The sequence below is a fragment of the Phalacrocorax aristotelis genome, chromosome 10 (genome assembly GCF_949628215.1).
Source record: "Phalacrocorax aristotelis chromosome 10, bGulAri2.1, whole genome shotgun sequence".
NCBI lineage: Eukaryota > Metazoa > Chordata > Aves > Suliformes > Phalacrocoracidae > Phalacrocorax > Phalacrocorax aristotelis.
The window spans coordinates 19651232-19678485 of NC_134285.1; the positions used below are offsets into that span (position 1 = coordinate 19651232).

At 43.9% G+C, this 27254-nt stretch overlaps 1 protein-coding gene across 1 annotated transcript in view; it reads right to left on the reverse strand.

The window, feature by feature from the left end:
- The window catches only part of LTK (leukocyte receptor tyrosine kinase), a 106296-nt gene that overhangs the window by 30784 nt on the left and 48258 nt on the right, over nucleotides 1-27254 (reverse strand). Inside the window, exons 5-11 of the mRNA XM_075105577.1 lie at nucleotides 20687-20826; nucleotides 18015-18152; nucleotides 16979-17131; nucleotides 13285-13385; nucleotides 11585-11751; nucleotides 6717-6811; nucleotides 1688-1789 (exon numbers count right to left, since the gene is read on the reverse strand). Coding sequence (XP_074961678.1) covers nucleotides 1688-1789; nucleotides 6717-6811; nucleotides 11585-11751; nucleotides 13285-13385; nucleotides 16979-17131; nucleotides 18015-18152; nucleotides 20687-20826 — 896 coding nt within the window. The remainder of the gene's footprint in view (nucleotides 1-1687; nucleotides 1790-6716; nucleotides 6812-11584; nucleotides 11752-13284; nucleotides 13386-16978; nucleotides 17132-18014; nucleotides 18153-20686; nucleotides 20827-27254) is intronic.

Genomic DNA, 27254 nt, shown 5'->3' on the forward strand with positions numbered 1-27254 from the left:
TTATTCTAATCATATTTAAAAAATGCTTAAACGTGCATTTACAATGTTGAGGACCTGAAAGCCGGTACATGCTGAAGTTCATTTGTTCAACTTTAATGCAGCTCCTTCGTAATACAATCCACTAAGATACCACCCCTAATTATATGATCACAGACTACTTATATTACCCCAACTTTATTCTAGCTATAGCACAACTACTGCTCTGTATATAGTCACAGTTTTCTCCCCACCCCCCCTTATTTCCTGCTCACTATTTGATAAAACATGGACTGCAGATAAACCCTATCAACCGGGGTGGGGGGGGTGGAGGGCAGACTTCTGAGAAGGACTTTATCCAAGTGTCTCACAGACAAATTTCTCAGTGCCAATATAAAGCAAGGAGATATTATTCAACTTTCCAGGTGAGAACTGAAGCATATACACAGCAATAAAGGTTGAAAACATCTGCCATTAGAACTAGTGACCATCTATAAAAGGTGGTGAAAGTTTTAAGTGACTTGCCTTAGGCTTGCACAAGAACCCTGTGGCAGCAGCAACAGCTGGGAGGACAGCCTCGTGCTACTTTCAGTAGGGGCCCTTTTCCTCCAAGCAAATTTTTTTCCTGGCTCTCATTAAGCATTATTCTTTTGTTTCTACAACAATGCAGCAGATAACCATCTCCTCCATTTCACAACCCTTGTCCAAGACCCAAACATACCCATTTTGCCCAGTGAATGAGATGAGGCCTAAGAATAAAACTATTCAATCATGTATCTAAAAACTGTATGACGCAGCGCATGCACAAGGGCCAGACTCGGAAGTAGAACTGTTTAAGAGCTGAATGATTAAAATAACAATAAGGATCACAAGCCTTTAAAACAAAAATTCTAATCTTGTTTAAAGGAAAAGGCAAGCAAAACTATCCCCAACTGATGGCATCCTGCAAACGCACAGATGGATCACTGGGGTAAGGGTGTTGGCTACGTTACAGAAGTCTCTAACCCTTGAGCTAATGGGACTGACAGCAGTACAGATTGTCACATTTCAAGCGGACACAGTCTTCAGGAGGTTGTGCAGTCACAGTCAGGTATTTGTTGGCAGCAAACCAGCCTCAAGCACAGCCTCCCCTCCTTTAGACAGCTCTTCTCACCCACACAGGTGTTCTCTGTCCTCTAGAAAGGCAGCCTCTACTGCGGTCAGTAAACTGGTCCCCAGTGTCCCCTGTTCTCCTGGTTTTTAATTTAGTTTTTCTGCTCAGTGGATTTCCAGATCCTCACTTCCCCTCCCTGGATTTTCATCTTTATGCCCCTATTCTCCACTTATTAGGTCCAGCTCCACTGTTCACCACATCCCAGTAAATCTCTTTCTAGCCCCAGCTTTCTGTACTGGTCTACGCTTTTTGCTCCTGAGCTGGCTTTTGTGCACTCCAAAGCTGAGTCATGCAGCTTCTGCTTTCACTTAAAGCTTCTTCGCTTAAAGATTCTGCTTTTCTTTAAAGACGTCCTGCTATTCAAAGACTGGTGAGTTGGGCTCCAGCAAACTATTGCCCTATAGCCAAACAGAGACTACCTGGCACAGTCTGCACATCTTTGGGATGGATTATATTTAGTTGCCCTGCTGCTATAGGACAGGCAGATCACACACAGGAGATGGGAAGGGAGCTCTCTTTTATAGCCAAGGGACAGGTTTTCAGTACTGAATCATGTACCTGGGAGGGAGGGCTCTTCCAAGGGGTTCAGAAGATGCTCATCCAGGATACTGATCTCCCGTGGGTACTGGCGCTTCCCACCAAAAGGATTTGGTCGTGTTCCTGTAACAGTTTGTATAAACAATGAGAGAGATGGGAAGATGATAGAAAAGAGAGATGGAAAATTTAAAGATCACATGAATGAGCCAAGTACAACCATTCGGTTAAAATAAGTAAATAATACTTTGGGCAGAAAAGGTGTTTTAAACAATCATAATTTTTTAATTATTCTTTTGGGCCCGTGTCTTGGGTTAGCTACTTGTATCTGTGCTGACATCAGTGAAATCAAACTCTTCATGTTATCCTGTGCAGGCTCACCGGCAGGATAAGCTCCTCGGCCAGCAAATTGTACTGTCTGGGATTACAAGAGACTTTAGGAAAAGCATAATGTGGGAGAACAGATACCAGGTATTGATGCTGTGCTGGTCAAAGGGGCGGGTGGCAATTCTGGACAGGCGTGAAACACACAAACGAACGGAGACGTAAAGGAGAGAGTGATGATAAAAATTACCTTTGGTTCTGAATAGCGTCATGGTAAGTAAGCCAGTCTAACAGATAGTTCCCCCCCTCAGCAACCAACTCTGAGCGCCTCAGACCTTGCTTAGAGAACTATTACATCTCACTAACACACACAGTTAAGAAACAGCGGCATACCCTTGACACAAACGGTAAATCTTTTGACAAACCTTTCTGAAAAACACAGAGGAAAACACTACATTTCTGACCAGCGAAATGGCCCTTTAAGTACCAGCCCCTACGCAGAGAGGAGGGACTTCAAAGCAATTGCTTATCCAAAGCATGTGAATGCATTGACAACACCACACAACCAAAGCTGCCTTACAACAGGAAAAAGTAATAACTGAACCCTTGTCTTATAATCTACAAGCATCCTGTTTCAATAGTTAAATTGCCCATTTTTATGCAGGTCTTTGATTGGAAAATCTCTGTAAGATAAAGGAGCCACTTCCTTCCATTTTATGAGCCCTCAGTTAATTAAATACTGAACATTTTTCATTAGTTGAAAAACATTACAAATATTTCAATTTGTTCCAGTTGTGAGAATCTAACAGCTGTTTGATGCTGCATTCAAAGGAGACTTGCTCAGTTACAGCTGCACAATTATCTCTGCCGCAAAGCCACTGCTCTAAATAGCCATAATTAACACCCTTGTTAGCTGTGTCAGAAAGGCCAAATAACTAACTGAAGCATGGAGACCTTGCTGAGCTTTTACTCCTGAGAATACTCCCCCCCAGGTCTGACTGAAAGCACATTGATGGATGGAAATAAAAGGGAGCTTTGTACTGACGCATTCTGTGCATACTGAGATAAAGAACTTCAATGGATGGAGTTGTCAAGCCAGTGAAAAATGAAATTAACCCAAAACAAATGATCTGGATCAAAGACAAGAAGGAAAACCAAATTAAAAAGACAATGAATGGCCAGAAAAGATGCTTTATCTCCCAAGGCCTGCACTGAATTATGAATTCCAAAGGTCACAACAGTTTCAGATACTTAGAGACATATAAGAAGTCTAGTTATGCTTGCCAGAGCAAAGGAATGTAAATCACTCTCTGAAATAGAGTCAGTCTGTGTGTCTGCATGAATTTTTTTGCAGCATCCCAACTGAGTATCCTACAGCAATGCCTCATTTCCAAACAAACAATCTTTCCTCCTTCTCCAAACAGTCTCAAACCCTCAACACGCTGGAAGAAAGCATCTGTCTCCGCTGTGCTCAGCAGCAGACAAGCTGCAAGACAGGCTGAGCATCACCCTGACCACATGAGCTGTTAACTCTTAGAAGGCTGATATTTTATGCACTGTCAGACATGAATTTGTAAGCTGACATTTTCTACAAACATGGTGTAGCCTTGGGATCCAGGCGCTGGTGCTCCTGTCTATTTTGGCTTCCACTTCCTCCTCCGGAAGGGAACAAGATTTAATTCATATTATGATGTACTATATGAGAAAAATATGAAGAGCACAGAACTCCTTTCTCCAGGGTTTAGCTAATGATGTTGGTTTCCACACTGAAAAGGGACAGAGAGAAGTGTAGAGCAGAAAGACAGGGCATCTTCTGCAGGCAAAGAGCTAAAGTAACTCACTCCTACTTCCCTGTCTCTGGGACTGTAATGAAAAAAGGTATAGTGGTCCTGGGGCCAGGATTAATCAGAGTAAGGTGCCCCAGAGGATCCTCAAGAGGATACAAGGTCTCCCCAGAGACCTCATCTTATTGATCCAGGTTGGGGTATTCCTGACGGCTCTCCAGCTTGTCCCGGAGTCAGACAGAGAATGAGGAAGCTGCACCAGCTTTCCCCATCCCCATCTCTTTGGTCGTCTATTGCATTTCTAGTCAACACCTTCTTAAATCACTGAAATGAGGCAGTAATGAGGTTTTAACCACCCTCCACCATTCACCTCAGGCAATAAGACTGGCAGGTCAACAGAACCAGACTTGCTGGGTCGGGGACTCCAAAGTCAAAGGCTAGAGATGTGTTATACAAGAGCTCTCTTTGGACAGTCTTGCCAGTCTTTATACACCAGTGTTCTGGGAAATTGTAAAGGACACACAGAACAAAATGCAATCTCTAGGTCAGGGCATAAGAGTGTGCTTTGATAGACCACAGACCTGTGATCTTAACTGGAACGATATCATGCTCAGAGCACCAAGAGGTAATAGTAAAAGCCGTGACCACATAAGCACTGAGGGCGGCAACAATCGGCACTCCCTCTGCCCTGCCAACCCACATTTTCATATTTAGACACTCAAAATTCATACCTCTTCCTATGAAAACACTGGTTCACTAAAACAATAAAATATCTTTATACCTGTCCCCTAAAAGTTCTCACAATGAACAAGACCCGTATCATCTGGTCTGTGACACCGTCTTACACAAGGTGACGGTATGAACCAGAAGGTGTTTTCATCTCACCTTTTTCACAGGGAAAACACCCGTCACTGCCCAGGAGCTGCCATCCACAGAATAGTCTGTTTGGTTTTTGTCCTCATTGATGTCCCTTGAGCTGCCTGCATTACCCACCTGTTTGCCTCCTAAATCTTACTGAATCTTTCCTCTCAATTTTGAGGTATACGGAAAACCTCACCTCCGTTCCCAGCTTGCATACAGACAAACAGTGCTTGCAGAGTCTGCACTGGGTTTCGTAGAGCAATTGAACTACCGGATTTAAATAGATGGAGAAAATAATATTTACATCCTAGCAAACAGCATATTCTTCCCTCCTGCTATTCATACTTCCTGCTGCCCTCATGCAAAGGGTTCACTGCTAGAATCTTAACTGGCTCCATCTCTGACATCTGAAACCTCTCCTTGCCAGGGAGAAATAATTTCATTACTGAAAACACAGCAGAGCTGCTGGGCTTCTCTGCAACCTAACTGAATTAAAGTCACGAGAAGACAAATGCAAGGAGGTTGCTTTCAGAGGCGAGAAAACATCCATTTGCAAAGAGGATTCAAGGAACAGTGGCAAGTGCAAGGTTTCCTCTGTGATGTTTTTCTTCTGCATGAGTCAGATATCTGGGTCACACCTTCAGATGGAGTAAGTGGCAGCTGCTCCTGGGCATCAGTGCGATTTATACTAATGGAAAGTGAGGAGTAACTTGGGTGATCTAATGGACAAGCTCTAATAACATTGCTGCAGTGGCTTTTAAGCCCCACCTATTTGCCAAAGGATACATCCCTACACCAGAGCCAGCAAAACGTCTGTGGGTAGACTGGCGGCTGCATTTGCTCTCGGGAGGGCAGTAAAATCCAGCAGTTGAGTGCACATCAGCTGACACAAGAGCATCCGGAATCACTTCATCCAGTTTCCTCAGAAGATTGCAAAAGAAAGTGTTTGGGAGCCAGGGGTGTTTAGGAGCTGGGGTGAATAAATTACATTACTGACAAGGAACATCGCTTCCTCTTAATTTCAAATGAAGATGTGCATGCTCAGCATTTTATAGAAGTGTGGTTTCAGTGCCCCCAGAACAAAGGAGAGAACAGGAGGCTGAATCAGACAAAGGTGGGAGGGAAATGGGGCTTTTGTTGATGAACTTTTAACAACACATCTGTTTTGACATAAGCCTTCCCACATGTTATGTTAGGCTGCAATGAGCCTCTGCAGGGACATGTTATTACCTTAAATGCTGACGTACTGGGTGTGGTGACACATGAAGAGTGGCACATGTTGTCTGCAACAGAAGTCACAATTCAAGTGTCGCATATTCTCCGGTTCCTTTATAACAGAGCATATAGGTCTTTTCTCCAGGGACAAAAAGAAGGCGGTTTCTAATATTTGCAAGTGGTTCAAGTAGCCAAGCTCCTTCCACTTGTCTGCTAAGAAAAACCAACTGTTGCTAACACGCTTCAGAGGGTAGCACTGGCTCCATTTTTCAGTGGAATACATTGTCGTCAGTCGTGTTTGCAGTAATGAAGCAAAGGAAACCACGTCTGTTTTATATCTGCCAGTGACAGCTGATGTACCTCTTTGCAGGGTAAAACAAACTGGTTGCAATAACCTAAACTTTACTGTCAGATAGCCACTTTATTCCTTCATTTTCTTCCTTTCCTCCACTAAAATATGGTGGCTTTCCCCTTTGATTTCAACAAATTCCCTTCAGCTATCAATTGCCAGGGGGCATAGGTCAGCGGGGACTGCTGAAGAAGTGTGATGTAATCCTTCCATTTAGGAGCTAAGGAATAAGTCCAGTGTTTCTTGCCAAGACACACAGACAGGTCTCAAAGTATGTGACAGAGGATATCCCAGGTTAGAGGAAAAAAAAAAGAGCACTAGGGGACTAAAACACTATAAAATTGTCTCTTCTAGCAATCTTCAAGTAGGTCTGAGATAAAATGGCATTGTCCTGTAAAAACTAACACAAATAATCCATGTGCACTCTGTGGGGGGAACAGAGCATGTATGTCTTGGATCTGTGGGACGCTGACTACACTACTCAAATTCTTTATGGGATTCTGCAACATTTGTGGCTCACCGTCAGTGAAGCAGTCCAGTCCAAATGTAATATTGTCGATAGCAATGTCAGCTTGGGAATTCCAGCCCCAGGTTGCCAGGAATTGCAGTTGAAACCTTTGCAATAAGACAGAAGTTTTAGTGAAGATAAAGGGGCAAGGAAGGAAAAAACTCTCTAAAAATAGTCTTCCCTTATCATTGAATCACAATCATCACTATTTAGAATGTTTTCTCCAGACAAGCCCAGCTGAGCAGCCAAAAGGGCTTGCTAGAAAGCTCATCCACACATCAACAGTTAATAAGGACCAACCAACAGTCATATAATGTCACATTTATTTCACTGGGGAACAAGAATGAGAGCACACTTCCCCTGCTATCTACACACACACGCACGTAGAAAACACAAGCTGCTGTCCCTCACTAATATTTACACACAATCATCCTTATTCCACTGTTATAAACAGTAAAAGAGTTAGACATATGCCAAAGGGAAGGGAAAAAAGAATCTGTTTCCCTCCATCCCCAAAGAGATAGCTAGAACAAAAACTGAACAGAACAATATCCAAATAGACAGCAATCTTGGCCCTGATCCTCCGGCGATGTAGATGACATGAAGGTGACATGAGTTTATTTCAGCTGAAGGTCAGGGAATTTTAAATTTCAGCCATAACTGCCTGAAGTGTTCATCTTCTGGGCTGTCTCATCTTTTTTTACCATGACCAGGTGTTAGCTAGGAGGTCTGTCATGTCTCATGTGCATTGCCACATTCTGAATTCACAAGGATGAAAGAAAAGGGCCTGAAGGATCTCCTTCTAATGGATAGGACTGAATTGCTTTTCATTACACTTCAGATATAAACAGATGTCTGATGTCCAGTCCATTTAGAGCTTATTAAAAACATAAGGAGAGGACCTCTACTGCTGTCACTGGTGAAGCTCAGTGATGATTTATGAGAGATCAAGCACTGACCTGCCTAACACATTAATCATTCAGCCCATGAACACGCCTGTCCCAAATTAGTGGCAATAAGGTACGTGTGCCTATTCCACCCACCAGCCAAATGTTGGTCCATATCCACTTAATATAATGTTGCATACTGCATCAAAATCTTTAGGGATAAGCTGCTTTTACCGCAACTCAGGAAAGGACCCTTGTGCTTAAAGGAAAGCATTCACACCTACAGGGTCTGAGCACTCTGGAGTAAGTGTTGGTGCAGCAAATGCAAATCAAGGGTCCCTTGAGTGACCACTTTCTTAACTATGGAGCAGGGGAATTTGCCGTTAGATCCCCTTCCAACAGAAATCTACCTCTTTATTAGCAGATGTAGCAATACTTTCGCATTTTCAGACCTTGTACCTAAGTCCACGGATACAAGACAATAATTTCCCTGGCCATTTGATGGAAAAGAAAGTCACTGCACCCTGAGTCCAGGACTAGGGCACTTCTAGGACCCACAACCATAGATACAGCACCAAAGCCTACCACTTAAGACACCCACATTGCAGCGTACCCTTGGTCAGGTCAATCTACTGCGTCTGGTCCATGGAGTAAAAGCAGGAGAGGGTCCACAGCACTGTGCTACAAGGTAGATTTCTGCTCCAGCTAAGTACAAGTGGGAGCCTGGGGAACGCCCCCCTCCTCCAGTGCATGAGAATAAACACCTCATAAGCTCTGGGCTCTGTATGCCTCCCCTACCTCACTACTTCAAAAAAAGGGGAGGAATTTGCCATTTGATCTCTCTGCTGTATTTGCCAGAGGGGTTTCCAGTGTTTCTGCTCATTGAGCTCATTTTGCTGACTCCAGCATATTACACTCTCCAGCTCTCTGATGTCTGGTCTTCTGCCTGCTGGATTTTCTTCTGATAGCAGCCTTTTTCCCTGTGTGTGTGAACCAAGTGAGTGAATTTGCCAGCTGATCACCAGAAGCAGTTTTCCAAGTAGCTAGATGCTCAGCTGGGAGGCTGATCAGTGAACTGTGTAGTTTGTGTTCCTTTTCTCCTAAGAAATAAATTCATTGGAGGAAGCTGTTGATAAAAACTACTTATATGTCCTCTCCGTGGCCACCACCTCCTATCCACTAAGGCTCCTCTCCTTCTGGCCCCATCAAGTGATACCAAGTATTGGAAGTGGGATCTGAAATTTGTAAGGAAGAGAGTCACATGGCAGGGATGAGCTTTTTTTTTTCCCATTTGAATGAGAATCTACTCAAATTTTAGTAAAAAGTCCTTGAAAATTTTTAATCCCTGACACTTCCATGCCTGGCAGAATTTTTTTAATCCTACAGTCTCCTCTTCCCTGGATATCTTTAAATATGGGGCTAAATGGTACTTTCCATGCAGTGCTGTTATTAACTGTGTCAGGTCCTGCTTCAGCTACATGAAGTGAGACCTGCCCTTCCAAATTAATGAATAGACTTTTCATTTCCCAGCCCTTCTTTCTTTTGCTGATCCTGGCCAAATAGGAGAAAGAAGCTGCCTAAACTGAATCCAGAGCAAAGTGGCATCTTGGAGAGGTTGGGGAGCTCCCTGGGAACTCTATAGCAGGGGAGTTTGGACTTGGTGTGAAGGGGTTTTGGGCCTGAGATCTATGGAGAGAAACATACATCCAGTCAAAAAGGAAGACTGGGAATGACCCTTTACTGTAGGTCTGGGATCACTGAAATAAAAGTGCACAAGAGAGGACTAGGAGGAGAAGAGAACAGAAGTGCAGGGAAGGGAGTCAGACAATTAAAAAACCAACACATAGAGACATAGCACCTCTGGAAGAGGGATGGAAACAAGAAGCAGGGAGGAGTTCAGAGAGGGAAATTATGACTAGAAGCATGAGACAGATAAAATGGGTTCACAAATGGGAGCCTGAAGGAGAATGAAGAGAGACCAAATATATGAAAACAAGGAAGAAAGGCAGTGAGTGCTCACAGAATCAGGTGAGATGGGACAGAAGGAACAGAGCATGGAAAGAACAAGAGAAGAAGTCTAGGATGGAGCTCAAGCATCCTGGGAGCACAAAGACCAGGGTTTTCTCACTTGGCACAAATAGCTGCCACACCTTCCAGCAAAGTGTGGGCTGCTTCTGTTTCTGTTACAGATCAGTGCAGCAAATGACAACTTATTACTGCTGTCAGTCACTTGGCTAGCTCAGGTAGCACAGGTCTGCTTGCTAGATTGAACTGTTCCAGCCTCACCCACAGTGATTGTCACTGTTGTGCCACATCAGTTTTAAATTTATCTGAAAATAGCATATAAAAAGGTTACATTAAGTGAGACAAGATAGAACCACTTGAAACAGACCATGATAATATATGCATGCATGACCTACCCACTTCTTTCATTTTGTCTACGTGCTCAATTCTTTCAAACGTTACAGTATTTAAGTATATATATTTTTTTTTTCCATGCAGTGCTGGCTAGTGCTCCCTAAAGCCTCTTGCTGGCCATTTTCTCCTGCCACAGAAGATCCATTTCCCTTCGGAACTGAGGGCTGATGCAGAAATTGGCGGCTTCAGGGTACAAGCATAAGGGACTGTATATCAGAGGAGGCAAAAGGTCCTAAATACCCCTGAAGATGCCCTAGGACTCTGCTGTGGTTAGGTCCACAAGAAAGGGCCTGAGGAAAAGAGCTATTCTGGACTCTGGATTCATTCACTGGTCATAATTTACATATGCAGAACTAAACAGACCAGATGCTAATCCAAAAGGCTTTGGACTGTGTCAGACAAGAATATTAAATACATTGCCAGCATGCAGACCTATCCTATCCTAAAGGAATAATTCAGAGCAAAGGTGTGCATGGTGAATACGTGATAATGCTGAGACCAAAGGCAATCATGAAATTAAGCTAGAAAAAAAGGTGGAACAACATTCTCTCTGAGGAGTTTTACTGCTGCTTGGGTCTGAATTGCTATCACTGCCCAAATCCCTTGGCCTTTTACACAAAGATGCAGACAAGATTTGAAGTTAAAAGGAATCCCCTCACACCTTCTAACTCAAGTAGTTTTGAGACATTATTTATTGCCAATATTAGGTAGATATTTTCCCATTTATTATATTCACTGAATAGATTTTGAGATTTTTTTTTTTCTTGAATGTCATGTGAAACAGGGCTTTCTAAGGAAGATGCAGGAAATATAGATTGGAGCAATTTAAAAATCGTTTGTATTGTGCAAAATAACCAGCTGCCAACACCAGCTGCATGGCTTGAGATGGAATGATACTGGATGAGGGAAGAGAAATACCCAATTAAAAATACATTGGGCTGAAATCCTTTGAATACTCAATATTTGACTTCATCTGAAAACCAATATCATGCTGTATGTATTACACCTAAAAAAACTGCGAAAACTTTAGTCCAAGGCTGATTTGAGCAATGGTGTTTTCCTGAGATTGTTGCATCTGTGATGTGGCAATGAATGATCTCCAGTTGCCTAGGCTGCACTGACATAGATCCTAGACTAGACAGCTGTATTGGCTAAACTGTGGTTTTATCACTCATTTGACTCACATGGCTGTTTTTACTGTGAAGTACAAAGTGCAGCTACGCTAATATAGCTGTTTGCCTACTGGGAGCACTTTGCCACTGGCTTTCTCAGGTCGGTGAAGTGTTTCTAGTACAGACACTTGTTATTCCCAAAACCTAAGCACTGTTTGAGGCTGCTTGTAAGTGCAGGCACACAGTACGGGCTTGTGCTGAGCTAAGCTGTCTATGTGCATGAAGATATGCGCATATGACAGAATACATCCTCAGCGAGCAGAACCGCAGTACTCCTGTAATATCTTTGTCAGTAGAAATGGCCCTGGGAGAAGGCAAGAGTGAAAGCGATGCTTCACAACAAAGGCTAACAATTTACTAAATCTCTAGAGACAACCCTGGACGCTGCTGGTGGAGGTCTTACCAGTTCTGAAGCACTGGCATTGGTAAGGTGATGAGAAACCAGTGGTCACTCCAGCTCCCTGCTCTTTCCCACATTGGCAAGGTGACTGGAGCTCCCTTTATCTCTTCCCTGACAGAGAAGGAGACAGTACCATTGTAGCTGCCAAAAACATGCACTGAGAATTGGATCTGTAACAGAGGAAAAAAAGAGAAGGATGGTGTCCTGTGATAAAGAAGGGAAAGGTACTTTTCTCCTCCCTGGGGATTTGACACCAAATCTTTGATCCTGGGTCAAATTATTTAATCACGCACACCACTAAGGCCCCTGTTGCTTGTGTATGACTCATCACTGTTCCTAGCACAGAATTTTCTCAGTGGAGACCCTGACTGACACTCCTGTAAGGCAGCTGTTCTCCAGCAGCTAATGACAATATCCATGGCCTCAGACACCCAGGCACTCTATAGGGCACAAAAGCACTCCAAGGGGAGAGCTGCCCTGCCCCAAATGCCCTTGAAATGAGGAATTAGGCTGTCTCTAGAGGCAAGAAACCTCAATCCATATACTTGCTCCAATTGATAGGTACCACCTGGACTGCATCACCCACATGACAGGTGAGCAACTGATCACCAAGCTGAAGAATAGTTTGAAGCAGGACTTACTCCTCTTTCTTAAGAGCAACCACCTCCACTTTGCCACAGAGCAAGAGAGAACGACTATTTCCACCACTGCTTTGAGCACTCAGCTGCTCTTTGTATTACAGAGAGCACCAGAAGGAAAGGGAGCACACACATGCATGTGCTGCAAAGAACAGCCACAGGAAGTTCCTTGCTCCTGAATTGGGGTTTCAAATCCTTGCCAGTGGAGGAGAAAATGCATCCAGATCTCTGGTGACCTGTACACCATAACCAAGAGTTACTGCTTCTCCTCCTCCTGGTTTTGTGAACCTAGTACATTTGATTTTGTTGGAACTACCCACCAAACCTGACATGGATTTATAAATACGTGTAAATGCTGAAGTTACATTTTTGGCACCTGCGCTCTATTTCTTCTGCCAGCTCTAATTAGGAGGCATCAAAGCTTTCTGCTTTCCCCTAGCAAGGCTGGACTTCAGCTCAAACTTACAGCTTAATTTTCCTAAGTGTTATGAGTACAATATTATTTAATATTTTTAATTCCAGCAACTTGGAGCTCCCTTCATTCTTCGTAGGGATTTGGGCTGAAGGCAGGTTATATGATTTTACCCATGCCAGGTTGCCCTAACCTTTTGAAATTCCTGAAGAATGTGAACAGAAGTTTATCTTCATCTATTCCTGGAAAATCTAATACCTACTAACTTCACACTCCTGTTCTCGGTGAAACTGTCAAGTTCGTTAACGCCTACAAAAGTACTGAAGTTATGAAGAGAACTCAGCAGCAGGTGTACTGAATGGCTCAACAGCCCTGGCAGCCAGCTCCCTTTCCTACAAACCAAGGCCACCCGCACAATTCAGGTGCTGGGTACCCTTCAGAGGAATAGTTGGCACAGTTAGATTGAGGAGTTTTCCATACTGAGGAGTTGATTTGGGGCTCCTGCTTTCACTTTCTGAGGTTGCACCTCACACCTCCTTTCCAGTTTTCAACAAGTAGCTAGCCAGGTGGTATAGCCAACTATTCTGCTTTCCAGTGTTTCACAGAGTGTGCAGAGGCACAGGAGAATGGGCTAATTGTTCAGAGTGATATACCTGGTAGTCTTCAGTGGCAATCCTGGCCGGCAAGCTGGTACTGTAAGCCTTGGCCATACCACTCGTCTGATTGCTGTCTGCTCGCAGGTAGAGGAAGTGTCCTGTGAACAGAAAAGAGAATCAGAAAAGACAAGATGATGGTTTGCCTTTTTTGTTTTTTAAACTCTCTTGAAATAATTTAATGTCACTGTGCTGAATCACAGTGTAAGTAAGATGACAAGCATGGCTTGAGAGCAAATCTGTTAGCGAGGCTACATTAAGCACTCTGGCATATTTCAGCAGCACAAAAGTCAACATCCCAAACCCTTTCCTGGAACATGAATGCATAAACCTCGGACACCACTCAAGTATCTTTCCATACAGGGGCTCACACCAATCTACAGTGAGATCCTGATCAGCCCTACTTCTTTTGCCATTAGCATCAATGGCTCTTGCTGAGACAAACACTGGGCTGGAAGAGCTTATCTGTAGTCTTTGTTCCCAGGGGCAGTTTATACAAGCTCTCAAGAGACAAACAGAACACTTATATGGAGACACTTCATTTTGACAGAGAACTCTGAGACAATATTCATCTGTGCTAACGCTTCTGACTTTCAACCCAAACAGATGAGGGTCTGGCCTCCCTCCTTATTTACCAAGTTGACAGTTCTGGGAATTATCTGACTCTTTTTTTTTTTTTACTGTGGTATTCTATGGCACAGAATCTGTATGATCACTTGGTCTTCGGATTTACTTACGTGTGATGCTCTTCCTCACCCACTGGTGGAGTCTGGCAAGGGTCTCCAAAAGTTTTGTTTCTACAAGCTGCCTAGTTCTTCGGGGAAATTTTTATAATAGAATCATAGAATCATTAAGGTTGGAAAAGACCTCTAGGATCATCAAGTTCAACTGTCAACCCAGCACTACCATGTCTCCTAAACCATGCCCTGAAGTGCCACGTCTACATGTCTTTTAAATACCTCCAGGGATGGTGACTCCCCCACCTCTCTGGGAAGCCTGTTCCAACGCCTGACCACTCTTTCAGGAAAGACATTTTGCCTAATATCCAACCTAAACCTCCCCTGATGCAGCTTGAAGCCATTTCCTCTCGTTCTATCACTAGTGACCTGGGAGAAGAGACCAACACCCACCTCGCTACAACCTCCTTTCAGGTAGCTGCAGGGAGCGATAAGGTCTCCCCTCAGCTTCCTCCTCTCCAGGCTAAACACCCCCAGCTCCCTCAGCTGCTCCTCATCAGACTTGTTCTCCAGACCCTTCACCAGCTTCGTTGCCCTTCTCTGGACACGCTCCAGCCCCTCAGTGTCCTTCTTGTACTGAGGGGCCCAAAGCTGAACACAGGATTCAAGGTGCGGCCTCGCCAGTGCCAAGTACAGGGGCACAATCACTGCCCTGCTCCTGCTGGCCACACTAGTCCTGATACAAGCCAGGATGCTGTTGGCCTTCTTGGCCTCCTGGGCACTGCTGGCTCGTGTTCAGCCATCCGTCAACCAACACCCCCAGGTCCTTTTCCTCCAGGCAGCTCTCCAGCCACTCCTGCCCAAGCCTGTAGCGTTGCCTGGGGTTGGTGTGACCCAAGTGCAGGACCTGGCACTTGGCCATGTTAAACCTCACACAGTTGGCCTCAGCCCATCGATCCAGCCTGCCCAGGTCCCTCTGTAGGGCCTTCCTACCCTCAAGCAGATCGACATTTCCACCCAACTTGGTGTTGTCTGCAAACTTAGGGTGCACTGAATCCCCTCATCCAGATCAGTGATAAAGTTATTAAACAAGACTGGCCCCAGCACTGAGCCCTGGGGAACTCCGCTTGTGACCAGCTGCCAACTGGATTTAGCTCCGTTCCCCACAGCTCTCTGGGCTCGGCCGTCCAGCCGGGTTTTTACCCAGCCAAGAGTACACCTGTCCAAGGCATGAGCCACCAGCTTCTCTAGGAGGCTGCTGTGGGAGACAGTGTCAAAGGCTTTACTAAAGCCCAGGTAGACAACATCCACAGCCTTTCCCTCATCCACTAGGTGGATCACGCTGTCATAGAATCAGATCAGGTTGGTCAGGCAGGACCTGCCTTCCATGAAGCCATGCTGACTGGGCCTGATCCCTGGTTGTCCTGCACATGCCTGGTGAGCTCCCTCAAGATGAACTGCTCCATAACCTTCCCCAGTACCAAGGTCAGGCTGACAGGCCTGTAGTTCACCAGATCCTCCTTCTGGCCCTTCTTGTAGAAGGGTGCCACATCAGCAAGCCTCCAGTCATCTGGGACCTCCCCTGTTAACCAGGACTGCTGGTAAATGATGGAGAGTGGCTTGGCGAGCTCCTCTTCCAACTCTCTCAGTATTCTCAGGTGGATCCCCATCTGGCCCCATAGACTTGTGAGTGTCCAGGTGGTGCAGCAGGTCGCAAACTGCTTCCTCCTGGATTATGGGGGGTTTATTCTGTGATCTGTCCTTGCCTTCCAGCTCAGGGGCTGAATACCCTGGGGATAACTGGTCTGACTGTTAAAGACTGAGGCAAAGGAGGCATTTAGTACCTCAGCCTTTTCCTCATCCTCAGTTGCAATGTTCCCCTCTGTGTCCAACAGAGGATGGAGATTCTCTTTGGTTCTCTTTTTGTTGTTAATATATTTGTAAAAACATTTTTTGTTATCCCTTACAGCGGTGGCCAGGTTGAGTTCTAGCTGGGCTTTTGCTCCCTGCAAGACCCAACGAGGGCTCTGTACTCTTCTTGTGTTACCTGTCCCTTCTTCCAAAAGCAGTACTTGGGGACAGCCTGCTCCTGCACCTGCAAGACTTCCTTCTTGAAGAAAGCCCAGCCTTCCTGGACTCCTTTGCCCTCCAGGACTGCCTCCCAAGGGACTCTCCCAGCCAGTGCCCTGAACAGGCCAAAGTCTGCCCTCTGGAAGTCCATGGCAGTGGTTCTGCTGACCCCTCTTCTCACTTTACCAATCATATGACGGTTGCTAAGCCCAAGATGGCCTCCGACCACCACATCTCCCACCAGTCCTCTGTTTGTGAACAGGAGGTCAAGTGAGGTACCTCCCCTGGTGGGCTCACTTACCAGCTGTGTGAGGAAGTTATCTTCCACACACTCCAGGAACCTCCTAGACTGATTCTTCTCTGCTGTGATGTATCTCCAGCAGACATCTGGTAAACTGAAGTCCCCCACTAGAACAAGGGCAACCAATTGTGATACTTCCTCCAGCTGCTTGCAGAACACTTCATCTACTTCTTCATCCTGGTTGGGTGGTCTATAACAGACCCCCAGCAGGATATCTGCCTTGTTGGCCTTCCCCCTCATCCTTACTTTGTGATGCAGCAGCTATCTTGTTGCTGCTGAAGTACTCTGCAATTGCATAGCTCATAAGAGGAAGAAGGCTGGAAGAAGCATATCTATATAGAAAAGAGAACTAATCCTATAATTTTTTAAGGTGAAGGACAACCCTAATCTCTGATAGTTTCACATTAACTTTGTTGCAGAACTTGTTTCATATAAGTTTTTGAATCATGTACAAAGGTTAATTGTAGCTACATTTAAAGTTGTTATAGATAATACTGATGCTAAAGTTGATTTGGCAGTGACATCAAAAATTTTAAACCAATTTAAAAAAAACTAAGTTCAAGGCTGTTGTATATATACATACACACACACACGCACATGCACACACACACACACGCAGAACGAGAGAGAACTATGAGGAACCTACCACCAGTGGCTTGCAAGGTAGACCCTACAAATGAATCATCTTGAATGATTTCAGTAAAGCCCCAAATAGACCAAGGAGATGATGCAGTTTCGTTCAGTGTCCAGCCACATGAACCCTCTTCAAAAGAGCAATGTGAGCCCTCTGGGAGACTGTCTACAATGGAGAATAAGAAAAAGCAGGAAAATAGGGGAAACTTGATTATGGAAGAACACAAACAGCAGCAAAAGTCAAAACTCGTTGTGGTTGTCTAAGCTATCCAGCTTAGGCTACATAGTTCTTCAGTGTCAAAATATTAATAGGTCTCATTTATTCATTTCCAGAGTCACCATCAGGAAGCCAACACTTTGCTTCTGGAGATATTTGAGACTCCGCAGTTCTGGCCTGCTCTAGATAGCTGCAAAACTGCAGAATGGTAAATCACTGCCGTATGTTTGTAAAGGCCTTGCTGTATAGGAAATTGCAGGCATCACAAGGTTTTCTGTGTCCACTTAGAGGAAGGTCAATCAACAGATTATTTTAGATCTCTGCCACTGTACTTGGAACAAAGCTAAGTGGTGCTTCTTAGCACCACATATACTGAGTCAGGGGATTTCTCTGTCATGATGTGCAAAACAACTCTGAACTGGGATGCTGGGGGATTTATGACCGTGTTGGTGGCTGGCACTAGAAAAATGATCAGCACCTTCCACTGAAGGGAGGTTCAGACCTTGGGTCCAGAGGAATTTCTCACCCAGCTGCAGACATGTAAATAAGGTTTTGCCTTTCTCTGAAGTAGCAGCAACTATGAAAGGCAGGTCACTGACCACTTACAGCAATATTTAAAAAAACCAAACCAAACCTAAATCCATTTTATCCTATATAGGGTGAATTTTCAAAGAGAATCTTTGTATCTAATTAATGTAAATAAGCTAAATTAACTCAGGAGGCAAAATACTGATTACATCTCTAGACTGATTCAATTTAACTTATTTTTCATTCTGAATTATTTCTTCTAGTGGGATGAAGGTTCCGATGAAGTGCCATGCCACATACTCACCACACTGCGCCCCTTCCTGTTCTTTGGCAGAGCAATCACTCATGAATTCACAGATTTGTAGGTGGCTGACACAGCCTCCATGAAGGCAGGAGAAGGTGGTACCTTTGTCATATATAGAAAGATCTTGGTTTTCTTTATCTAAAGGAAAAAAAAAAGAGAAAGAAGCCCAGAGATAAGATGGCAGAATGTGTATGACCCTTCATGTGTATCAGCCTTCATGTGCAGGACCTCAGAAAATGTCATCTGGGTGATAAATGGTACTCACCTCTGCTTTTTACGATGTAGGTTTCTATCGAGCATGAGATTCCTGCAGCTCACCTCAGCTCTCATGGAGACCGAATGTATTGCTCCTTTCTCTCTCATGCACTGCCTTCTGCTGTGTTTGTGCCATCTTTAAATAATCACATTTCTTTGGTTGTTTTGGGTTTTGTTTTTGCTTTTTTACAACGGACCTTGTAGTTTCCTACCGTGGTGTGTTCCTCAGTTCTGTACGCTGCTGCCAGGCAGCTGTGGCATGCTGCGTGACACGCTGCTGCTGGAGACAGATACCCTCTTAGCTCCGGTCCTGACAGACACATCGCTATGCTCTGTTGAGGCTCAGGCTTAGCTACCACTTGTGCTCCTGACACCTTTCTGTGCCAGCTCTGTGACATCCAGCCTGTGAAGAGAGCTGCTTCCCCAGCAAGTCAGCTCACTGCGCGGGAACTCTACTCATGCGCCCTAGCTAGCCTAGTCAGCTATACTCCAGGAGCATTTGACCGACTGCACAGGTACCCAGGAGCAGGCTGAACTCAATTTTTAAGTCTGATATTTCCCAAAAGCTTGACCCTCAACGCACCCAGCCTCTCCTGTGGATGTGTGTGCGCGCAGGTCTGTTATGGACCTGCAGATTTGTGTAGGTCTCTTCTGGACCTGCTCTCCTTTAGCAGAGCTCCGCACAGAAGTTCCACTGGGACTGTTACTGCTCTGGAAGAATTGCAAAAGTTAGAGAACCAATTCTGGAAGCAAGAGAAAAGGACACCTCTGCAGCAATCCAGATACAGAGTCTGAAATAGTATTTCTTCATGGCACTGTGTTGTGCTGGGTACACGCATCAGCTTATTTAGGGACTGTTTCGAGGGTTTAGCATAGTGCTTCAGGCTGTATGCGCCCCCTCCAAAACTGCATGACTGTCAAAAAAACCATTGCATTAAAAATATAACTGTTGTTAAATTAAAAGATTAACAGCTGAAATAAATCTCTAATATGATCAAAACCAGTCTTGTGATATATTATGAAACAGCTCTGTGAAACCAGTATTCTCTTTTTACAGTTGAAGCTTTTTACATTGCATTCCAAGCTATTTCTACAGTGTCTGCAAAAGGGAGGCAATAGCATTATATTATCACACAGAATCCCAGGTTGGAAGGGACCTCAGGGATCATCTAGTCCAACCTTTCTAGGAAGAGCACAGCCTAGACAAGATGGCCCAGCACCCTGTCCAGACGACTCTTGAAGGTGTCCAACGTGGCCGAGTCAACCCCTTCCCTGGGGAGATTATTCCAACGGTGACTGTCCTCACTGAGGAAAATTTCCCTCTGGTGGCCAATCAGAATTTCCTCAAGAGCAACTTGTGTCCATCCCCCTTGTCCTCTCCATGCGACTCTGTGTAAAAAGGGAGTCTCCATCTTCTTTGTAGCTGCCCCTTAAGTACTGGTACATGGGGATGGGATCCCCTCTGAGCCTCCTTTTCTCAAGGCTGAACAACCCCAGCTCTCCCAGCCTACCCTCGTATGGCAGCTTCCCAGTCCTCTGATCATCTTGGTGGCCCTTCTCTGGACCCTTCCAGCCTGGCCACATCCTGTTTGTATAGAGAAGACCAGAACCGTACACAGCGCTCCAGGTGTGGCCTGACCAGCGCTGAGTAGAGCGGGATAATATTAACACATGAAAACCAAGAAGTGAAGATGACTATGTCTCCAACCTGCAGGCTGCCTGTGCTGACAGACCCTTGTACTTCCAAGCAGCCTAAATGACATTAGCAAGGTTCTGCACAGCTACTGAGGATCTTTTGCATGACGTTCACAACAGGACTGTAAGTGCCAGGTAAAACTGAGGATTTCTGAGCTGTGCACTCAGTACTTCGGAGAAAATAATTACATTCCAATTATTTTCATTTTAGACAGAAGTTCTCAGCCTGGCAGTAGTAAACAGACCCCATGGAGCGCAGATCAATGCTTCTTTTCCTTATAGACTTGGAAGGTAGAGCCCCAGTATGGAAAAAGCCTTCGGTGACACAGGGTAGTCTTTTGTTCTTGATTATTTAAGAAAGAAAATCATTAAATGCTAAAATAGTTTAGGCAAAGACTTTTTTTCCATCCCTGTTGGTGGATGCAGCATAAATTGTTTTCTCATACACAGAGCAAGCAAAGCAGAGAGGATCACTTAACTCAGCTCTATAATTCTGAGCTTCAACCCTGCCTTCAGAGCATGCAAGTGTGTGCACAGCCATAAAACACAGGCAGATATGACCCTTCACAGGTAAGCACTGTCAGAAACTCCAGAAGAGACTCAGCTTTCATTTATCTCCCATCCGACTGACTTCCTGATCACATTCATCAATTTTAGTGAAGACGCTGCTTTCTTTTCTGACTGCATTTGCTTATTCCAAACCTGGCTGTATTGCAACATACCATGAAAGCAGCTCCTGAATTGCAAGGAGCCCACTGCCAGTACTCCAACATCTTGTGCTCCACAGTTTGAATACAGCAAGGTGATTTTGAAAGGTCTTTCTATTCGGCCAATCTGGGCCATCAGGTATTTCCATTTTATCCTGGAAGACAACAAAGAGCTATCAGACATACACACAGCACACTGGAATCCAGGGAGTCCCTAGCATAGAGATTCTGCACTGTACTACATAGAAGCTATAGTATTCACACAAGGAATAGAGTGATGAGTGTAAACTCATATAGAAAACGGGTTAATATAAAACAAGTGATGTTCAGCCTCCCAAGCTCATGTTCCGTTTTCTTTGCTGCAGATCCTATTGCTAATGATGAAAAAATACAACCGTTCCCAATGATTCTTCAATTAAAATGGGACTTAAATTATCAACAGTTTTGGACACACACCCCCATATGTGCCTCCCACATATATGGTTATGTTCTATTTGCTCTTGCAAGTACAGCGCAGCCAAGCAGCTGCACAAGTCTCTGCATCTCCTCAGGCTAACACTGATATTGTATGCTCTGGAAGTAAACGTCTGGCCCTGAATGTTTCTTGGTTGTGTCAAGTGTGAGGACCTTTTTCTGTGCATTCTCAAGCTAATGCCCCAGCTTAACAAGCTAGAGTGCACCCACAAAGCAAGGGGAAGGAGAGAAGTGGTGCCCCAGAAAATGCAGATTGCTCTGGCAATTTACATTTTGCCACAGACCAAACACCATAGCCCCTAGTCAGCAAAGGTTTCTCAGCTGTGCAGCACTTCTGGCAGTTCAGAGAAATTAGATGGTGCCATACACTCTGATTTTAAAGTTGGTTGTTAGGCATTGAAAGCTAGAGAGAGACAGCAAATGGGAATTTTCAAAGGACCTCACTCAAATCAGTCTGATGGAAGTCAGGGTACCCAGATGTCATTAAAAAAATCCAGCAGGATTATTAAAAATATTTTTATTTTATTTTTAAATAACTCCCTCATGTTATCAAGACAATAAAATACAGCTAAAACGATATGTTATTATTTTGTAAACAGGTTATAGCAAGGATATTGGCAAAGGAATCCTTCCTCTAAGATCTTTCCCGAAAAGAGTACCACACAGAGAAATTTACCCTACATGCTGCTGATGTTGCTGGGGGCATCCTGGATGAGCGACTCTAAGTCAGTGCCCGTGTGATGATAAGGAGACGAGGCCACAGTGTCAAGAGGTGTTGCTTAGGATCTGCTCCCAGTACTACTTTTTCATTTGGTCAATGCCTTCAGCTGCCACAAAGTGATCATCTAGCCCTCGACTTGCACAGGAAACACATTAGAAGGCAACTCCTGTGCAACAGACACATCGATACTGGACACAGTGTGAAAATCACAGACCACCTAATTTGCAACTTGCAAAAAAAAACAAAGCAACTTTAATTTTTTATCATCCTCCCCACTTCTTGCCACTGATTAGTTGCCTAACTCATTTTTCCTCCACAAACCAACTATCTACCTTTTTCTGATGAGAGCTTCTTCTATGGCATCCCACCTTCTTCCACTTTCACCGTTGTACACACATGTAATATCCACAGATACCCTAAACTCACCTGAAATTGAGCTCCTCTTATCAAGATGACCCTATTTTCCCCACCATATCATATGAAATAGTTCAATATAATTTTAATTCACGTTCAGAAATCTCCAGCCCTGAACCACAAATGCACCATCTCTACTACCCAAAGAATGACTGCTTTGCTTTCCTTTTCTATTACAGTGCAGCTTCAGGAATGTCCAACACTTATACCTTATAAATACACTTATAAATATATCCCCACCACCACACTGTGGCACAACATCTGAGAGCATTCAGCGCTGACCCAAACCTGAATCACTTCTGCTACATGACACAGTTTTGTTCATCACTCCATTGCATCCTATTGGCCACAAAAATCAATGGACCTCAATCAAATTGCTTCAATGAGCCACTGAAGATAAGGACAGTCTTTCAATCTTTGGAATTTACCTATTAAGCATACTAGACCTTCCAAGCACTGAGACATAGTTCTAGTAACTCCACCAAGTTACAGCCCACCCCCCAGCTGAGACAGCACAGTATTGCCAGTGTCATCACACCCCTGAGTGCAGGAACCTGTAGCGCACAGCCGCTGATTCACAACCAGTGTTACACTTGGATGTAGCAGCTAAAGAGGTTACTGCCCCATGGCTTAAAACAATTACTAGTTCAGCTGCTGCACCTTAATCCTACACAGTTTATGAGCCAGACACTTTGGAACTTACCATTTATAGCCTGATATATCAAAATAAATGAAAACCACTGGTGACCTAAGGCAATAAATAAATAAATAACCCAATCTCCGAAGCGTCACAACTGAGAAAGACACACTGCCCCTTCTGCCGTCTCTGCTGGGAGAACTGTGGCATCTGGTAGAAGAGTAAGGCCACTGTCTTAAACCACTACCTGTGTGAACTGGCAGCTCTTCTGAGTCAGAGCCCTAAGGTCCCATGAAACATTCTAGTTCTCGCTGAAATATCTCTAGTACTGAAACTTGACGCCATTTATAACACCACAGGAAAAACTGGCAAGCATCCAGAAACCGCAAAAATGAGAAGTAACTTTATATCACCCGGAACACTTCTGTGTACACACTCTCATCATCAGCAGGGTATTCACCTTCAGAGAAAGCCTCCACCCCAAGATCCAAACACAGCAAGATTTCTAATGCTTCTTTGCTTGGTCCCACTATCCAAACAGGGACGAGTCAGAGCAAATTTAATTTTCTTAATGGAATCAGGAATTAAGCCCATTGCCGATCTAACAGAAGATGGATCGTTGCAGCAGGCTTCCAGTTAAGCCAAGCTTGGCAATACCTTTGCTATTGATTTTGTGTCAAACCAGATCTAAAGTAATGAAGTAATACTACTACTCTTCTAAATAGAGATGTTAAAATTGATCTGTATGTATGAAAGGGTATCAGAGTCTGACAAAATTTTGACAAATTTGCATGGATAGAAAGTTTGGAGTTGCAAGCAACCTGATGCTTAAGGCAAGAGAATTCAAGATTCACCCTGCGAACCTGTAATTTCAATTTTTGATCTGTATTTTCAACTTTAGGTTTTCATTAGCCTCTCAATCTCCTCTGCTGAGCAAAAGTTTTCCTCCCCCTCCTTACCAATCCTTTCTATGCCATGCCTCTCCATATCCAAAAAAAAAAGATAACTGATCATTAATTTTAAGAAGCTATTTTAATATTAAGAACAGCAATTTCTTCATTAAGGGTGAAAAATTCAACAAAGCTGAACAGGAAAGCTGAAACCTTTTCTGAATTAGGCGTACCCACTGCATGGGTTACTGCACAAAGGTATGATAAATGCTTCTGGGCTCAATCAGTGAACATACATATTAGAAGCTTTACATTACTCTTCTGCATATAGGAAGTTGTTATCTGCAAGTCTTCACAAACATCCAGTTCTAGCCGTCGGACTCAAAATAGATGAAAGAGCAGAACACCTGCCTACCCCTCTTGCCTTCACCAACCAGTTAGAGGGTTCTTATATGACCCAGTGTATTTTTGGGTGCAATTTCAACACAAGGATGAGGGGCAGTAAATCATACTCCCAGATGAGTGTACGTAACAGCTGGACAGCCTGTCCTTTCCTAGCTGCCTTTTTAAATTGAAACAACTGTGCTCACTGTTGTCAGTACGTATTAGGCATTTTCTAAGGATGCTTACCAGACTACCCTCTTTCAAGGGCTTATGTAGTTGGACTCCTAATTCATGAAGCCCAAATGACCGTATGTGTTTCTAGACATTCATATTAGCTATATAGCAATGTTTCCTTGTAAATAGTAGAAGTTAAATAACTTTTGTGGATAAAACCAACACATTAGTAGGAAAAAAGCGTCAAAGATCGTAAGTTTCCACATGTGCATCAGAAGCTGGGAGGGCATTTTAGCAGCACCACCACCCCAAAAAAGGGTGACAGACACAAAAAGCCAAACAATAATTGTTTTGTGAAGTTCGCTAACTGAAAACCCATGGGTGCACATGGCTGTGAACTTTTTGCTTTTTGACCAAGACTATCCAAGTCCAAGACTACCGTGGCCAGCGCCTTATATTTCAGAAAGAAAACAGAACAAAATCAACTTGGCTTATTCACCAGGGAAAGGGAAAAGATTATCCCTGCCCCAAGTGATGCTTTGTTATTTTCACTAAGTGTGAGAACTTAGAGTTGAGAGATACTAGCTTCTTACTGAAACAGTTTCAGCTGACAACACCGAATTAATTGCGGTCAACAACAAACACAAGCACGTGAAACCATTCAAAAGAAAAGCACACAGGACTTGGAGGAATTTTCAGCTGTGACTGCTTCGGGGTCTGTGTGGTAAAGAAGGAAAAGGTGGGAGAAGCAAAATAGTCAAAAAGACATTCGATGTGACCTGAACAAGCACCGTAGCCATAACCCTGAGAAACTGACAACAGCTTTCTGAGCCCAATGCCAAATGAAGAGGGCTTGCAAGCAAAGCTACATGCTCCTGATGTTTGAGATCTACTGAGATAATGAGAAATATAATTTTATATCTTTTTAGTAAATATACAAAATTTAAAAAAACCTGACTCCCTCAGTGGTTCTCCCTCTAATGGTAGTAACTCAGAATACCCATGCCCTATCGGTGTGGTATATAACAATAAATACTGTGTCTTTGCCCTACTTGTTCAGAGGACTTGGTGTCTGAAGGTCCATTTGTTTCTTTGTTCTTTCAGTACAGTACGCGTGTGAAAAAAATGAGTGGCAGCTTCAATACTACTGATTTAATGATAAATCCTAGTAGTTAGTCGGGTGGACAGAACAGCAACTTCCTCTCATGCTTGACATATACCCAAGATTTGGGAACCATGTAGCTGATGGATCCTGCAGGAGAAAACACCACCAGGAGAAGATTTCTGGGTCCAGAAAGAGGACAGTTTACTGAAGTGGTCTGGTGCACTGGAGTTTATGATGAAGTATAGCTTGATCCTGGAATTGAGGGGTGACAGAAGGGACGGAAGCAGGATTTTCTGGCATGCCTGACTATCTGAAAAAGTGACACCTAGCCTTTTTTCTATATCTAAGTTTCTATTCTGATCTCAGGACAATCCCTTGGTAGTAATTGTCAATGATTAAACTATGTGCAACACATGCATCTATCTCAAGGTCATTTGCTCATTGTCCTTGTTCTGCTCTAAATCGTGTGGCAGTGTTTGGTTAACACAGAGAAGCTTGTAGAGCTCCCGCTCCCTATGGAAAGTCCTTGGAAAATGGGAATGCCTCAGGATGGTCTCTCTTCTTAACAACCAATGCTGTTAAAGTCTTAATGGTGGAGCAAATGTTCGTTTCAGACTACCTGCTTAGTAAGAAGCAGCTCAATCACTCTGTTAGAAATAAATTTTGTCCTGCATCACACTCAGATTTTTCTGGAATTGTGCAGAGGTTTTAAAGAGTTTCCCTGTAAAGAGGAGGAAAACAAAGGGTTTTTCACCTAACATGGTTCCTAACTGTTTTGCCTCTATTCCTTCCCCTCCTTTCTATCTTGATTTAAAACAGAACTCAGTCACTTTCCATCTTTAAAATCTTAATACTAAAACCTCTGAGCTTACCAGTACTTCATTTCACTCACTAAGAAGTAATACCAGTATCTATGCCAACTTCCAGCAAAGCTAACTCCATTCTAATAAATCTAAATGCCATCACTTTTAGAGAGGTCATAATCTTGGTTTCATGTAGAATTGTTTTGCAGTGTTCAAATGAGCTGTTAAACAACATCTATGGTTCGTTCCAGGGATGCTGCAGTGATTGTGACGAAAGCCTGGTCTGGCCAGCTAGGTATATCAAAGGGTATTTTATAAGTTTATATAGGGGAATGGAGCTGTGGCTGCAGTTGCAGAGGCTTGTCAAATACTCAAAGCAGCAAGGGCAGTTATAGGTAAAAAAGGACATTAGAAACTGATCCCAGAAAATGCAACAGGTTCCTTGTGAAACTGGCAAGAAGAAGGGGTAGGAATAGCCAGGAAGGAAGCGAGCAATAGCTGAAAGCAGGAGAGAGAGGGATCTGAAAGAAAATAAGGGTTTTTTTAAGTCAAACTGCTATCTTTGGCCGACCAGGACTCTTGGCTGCAGATCTCGATGTCAGCCTGGGGACTGCCAAAGAATTCAAAGAAAACAAGAACTGGGATCTATTGCTTAATTTCTCCATGGGAGTCAGTCAGGTGATGGAAATAAAAAGCTCTGTTGTGTGTCTGACCCAGGTTCTTACAAGGCAGATTGCAGCAAATTTAAAACAAGCACATGGAAAATGGCAAAAGCAGATGACACGTGGACTTTTCTCCTTTTCCTGTTGTGATTCATTCCCTTTGCCCATTTCTCCTCCTTACTGCATTCTGCTACATGCAGGAATGAAAAACACTGGGAAGATCAAAGAGAAGAGAATGCAGGACAAGATCCAGGGTTGCTGCACTTTCTTTTTTTGTCTTCACTTCTTCTCACCTCTAGCCCCTGTTTTCCCCCTCCCT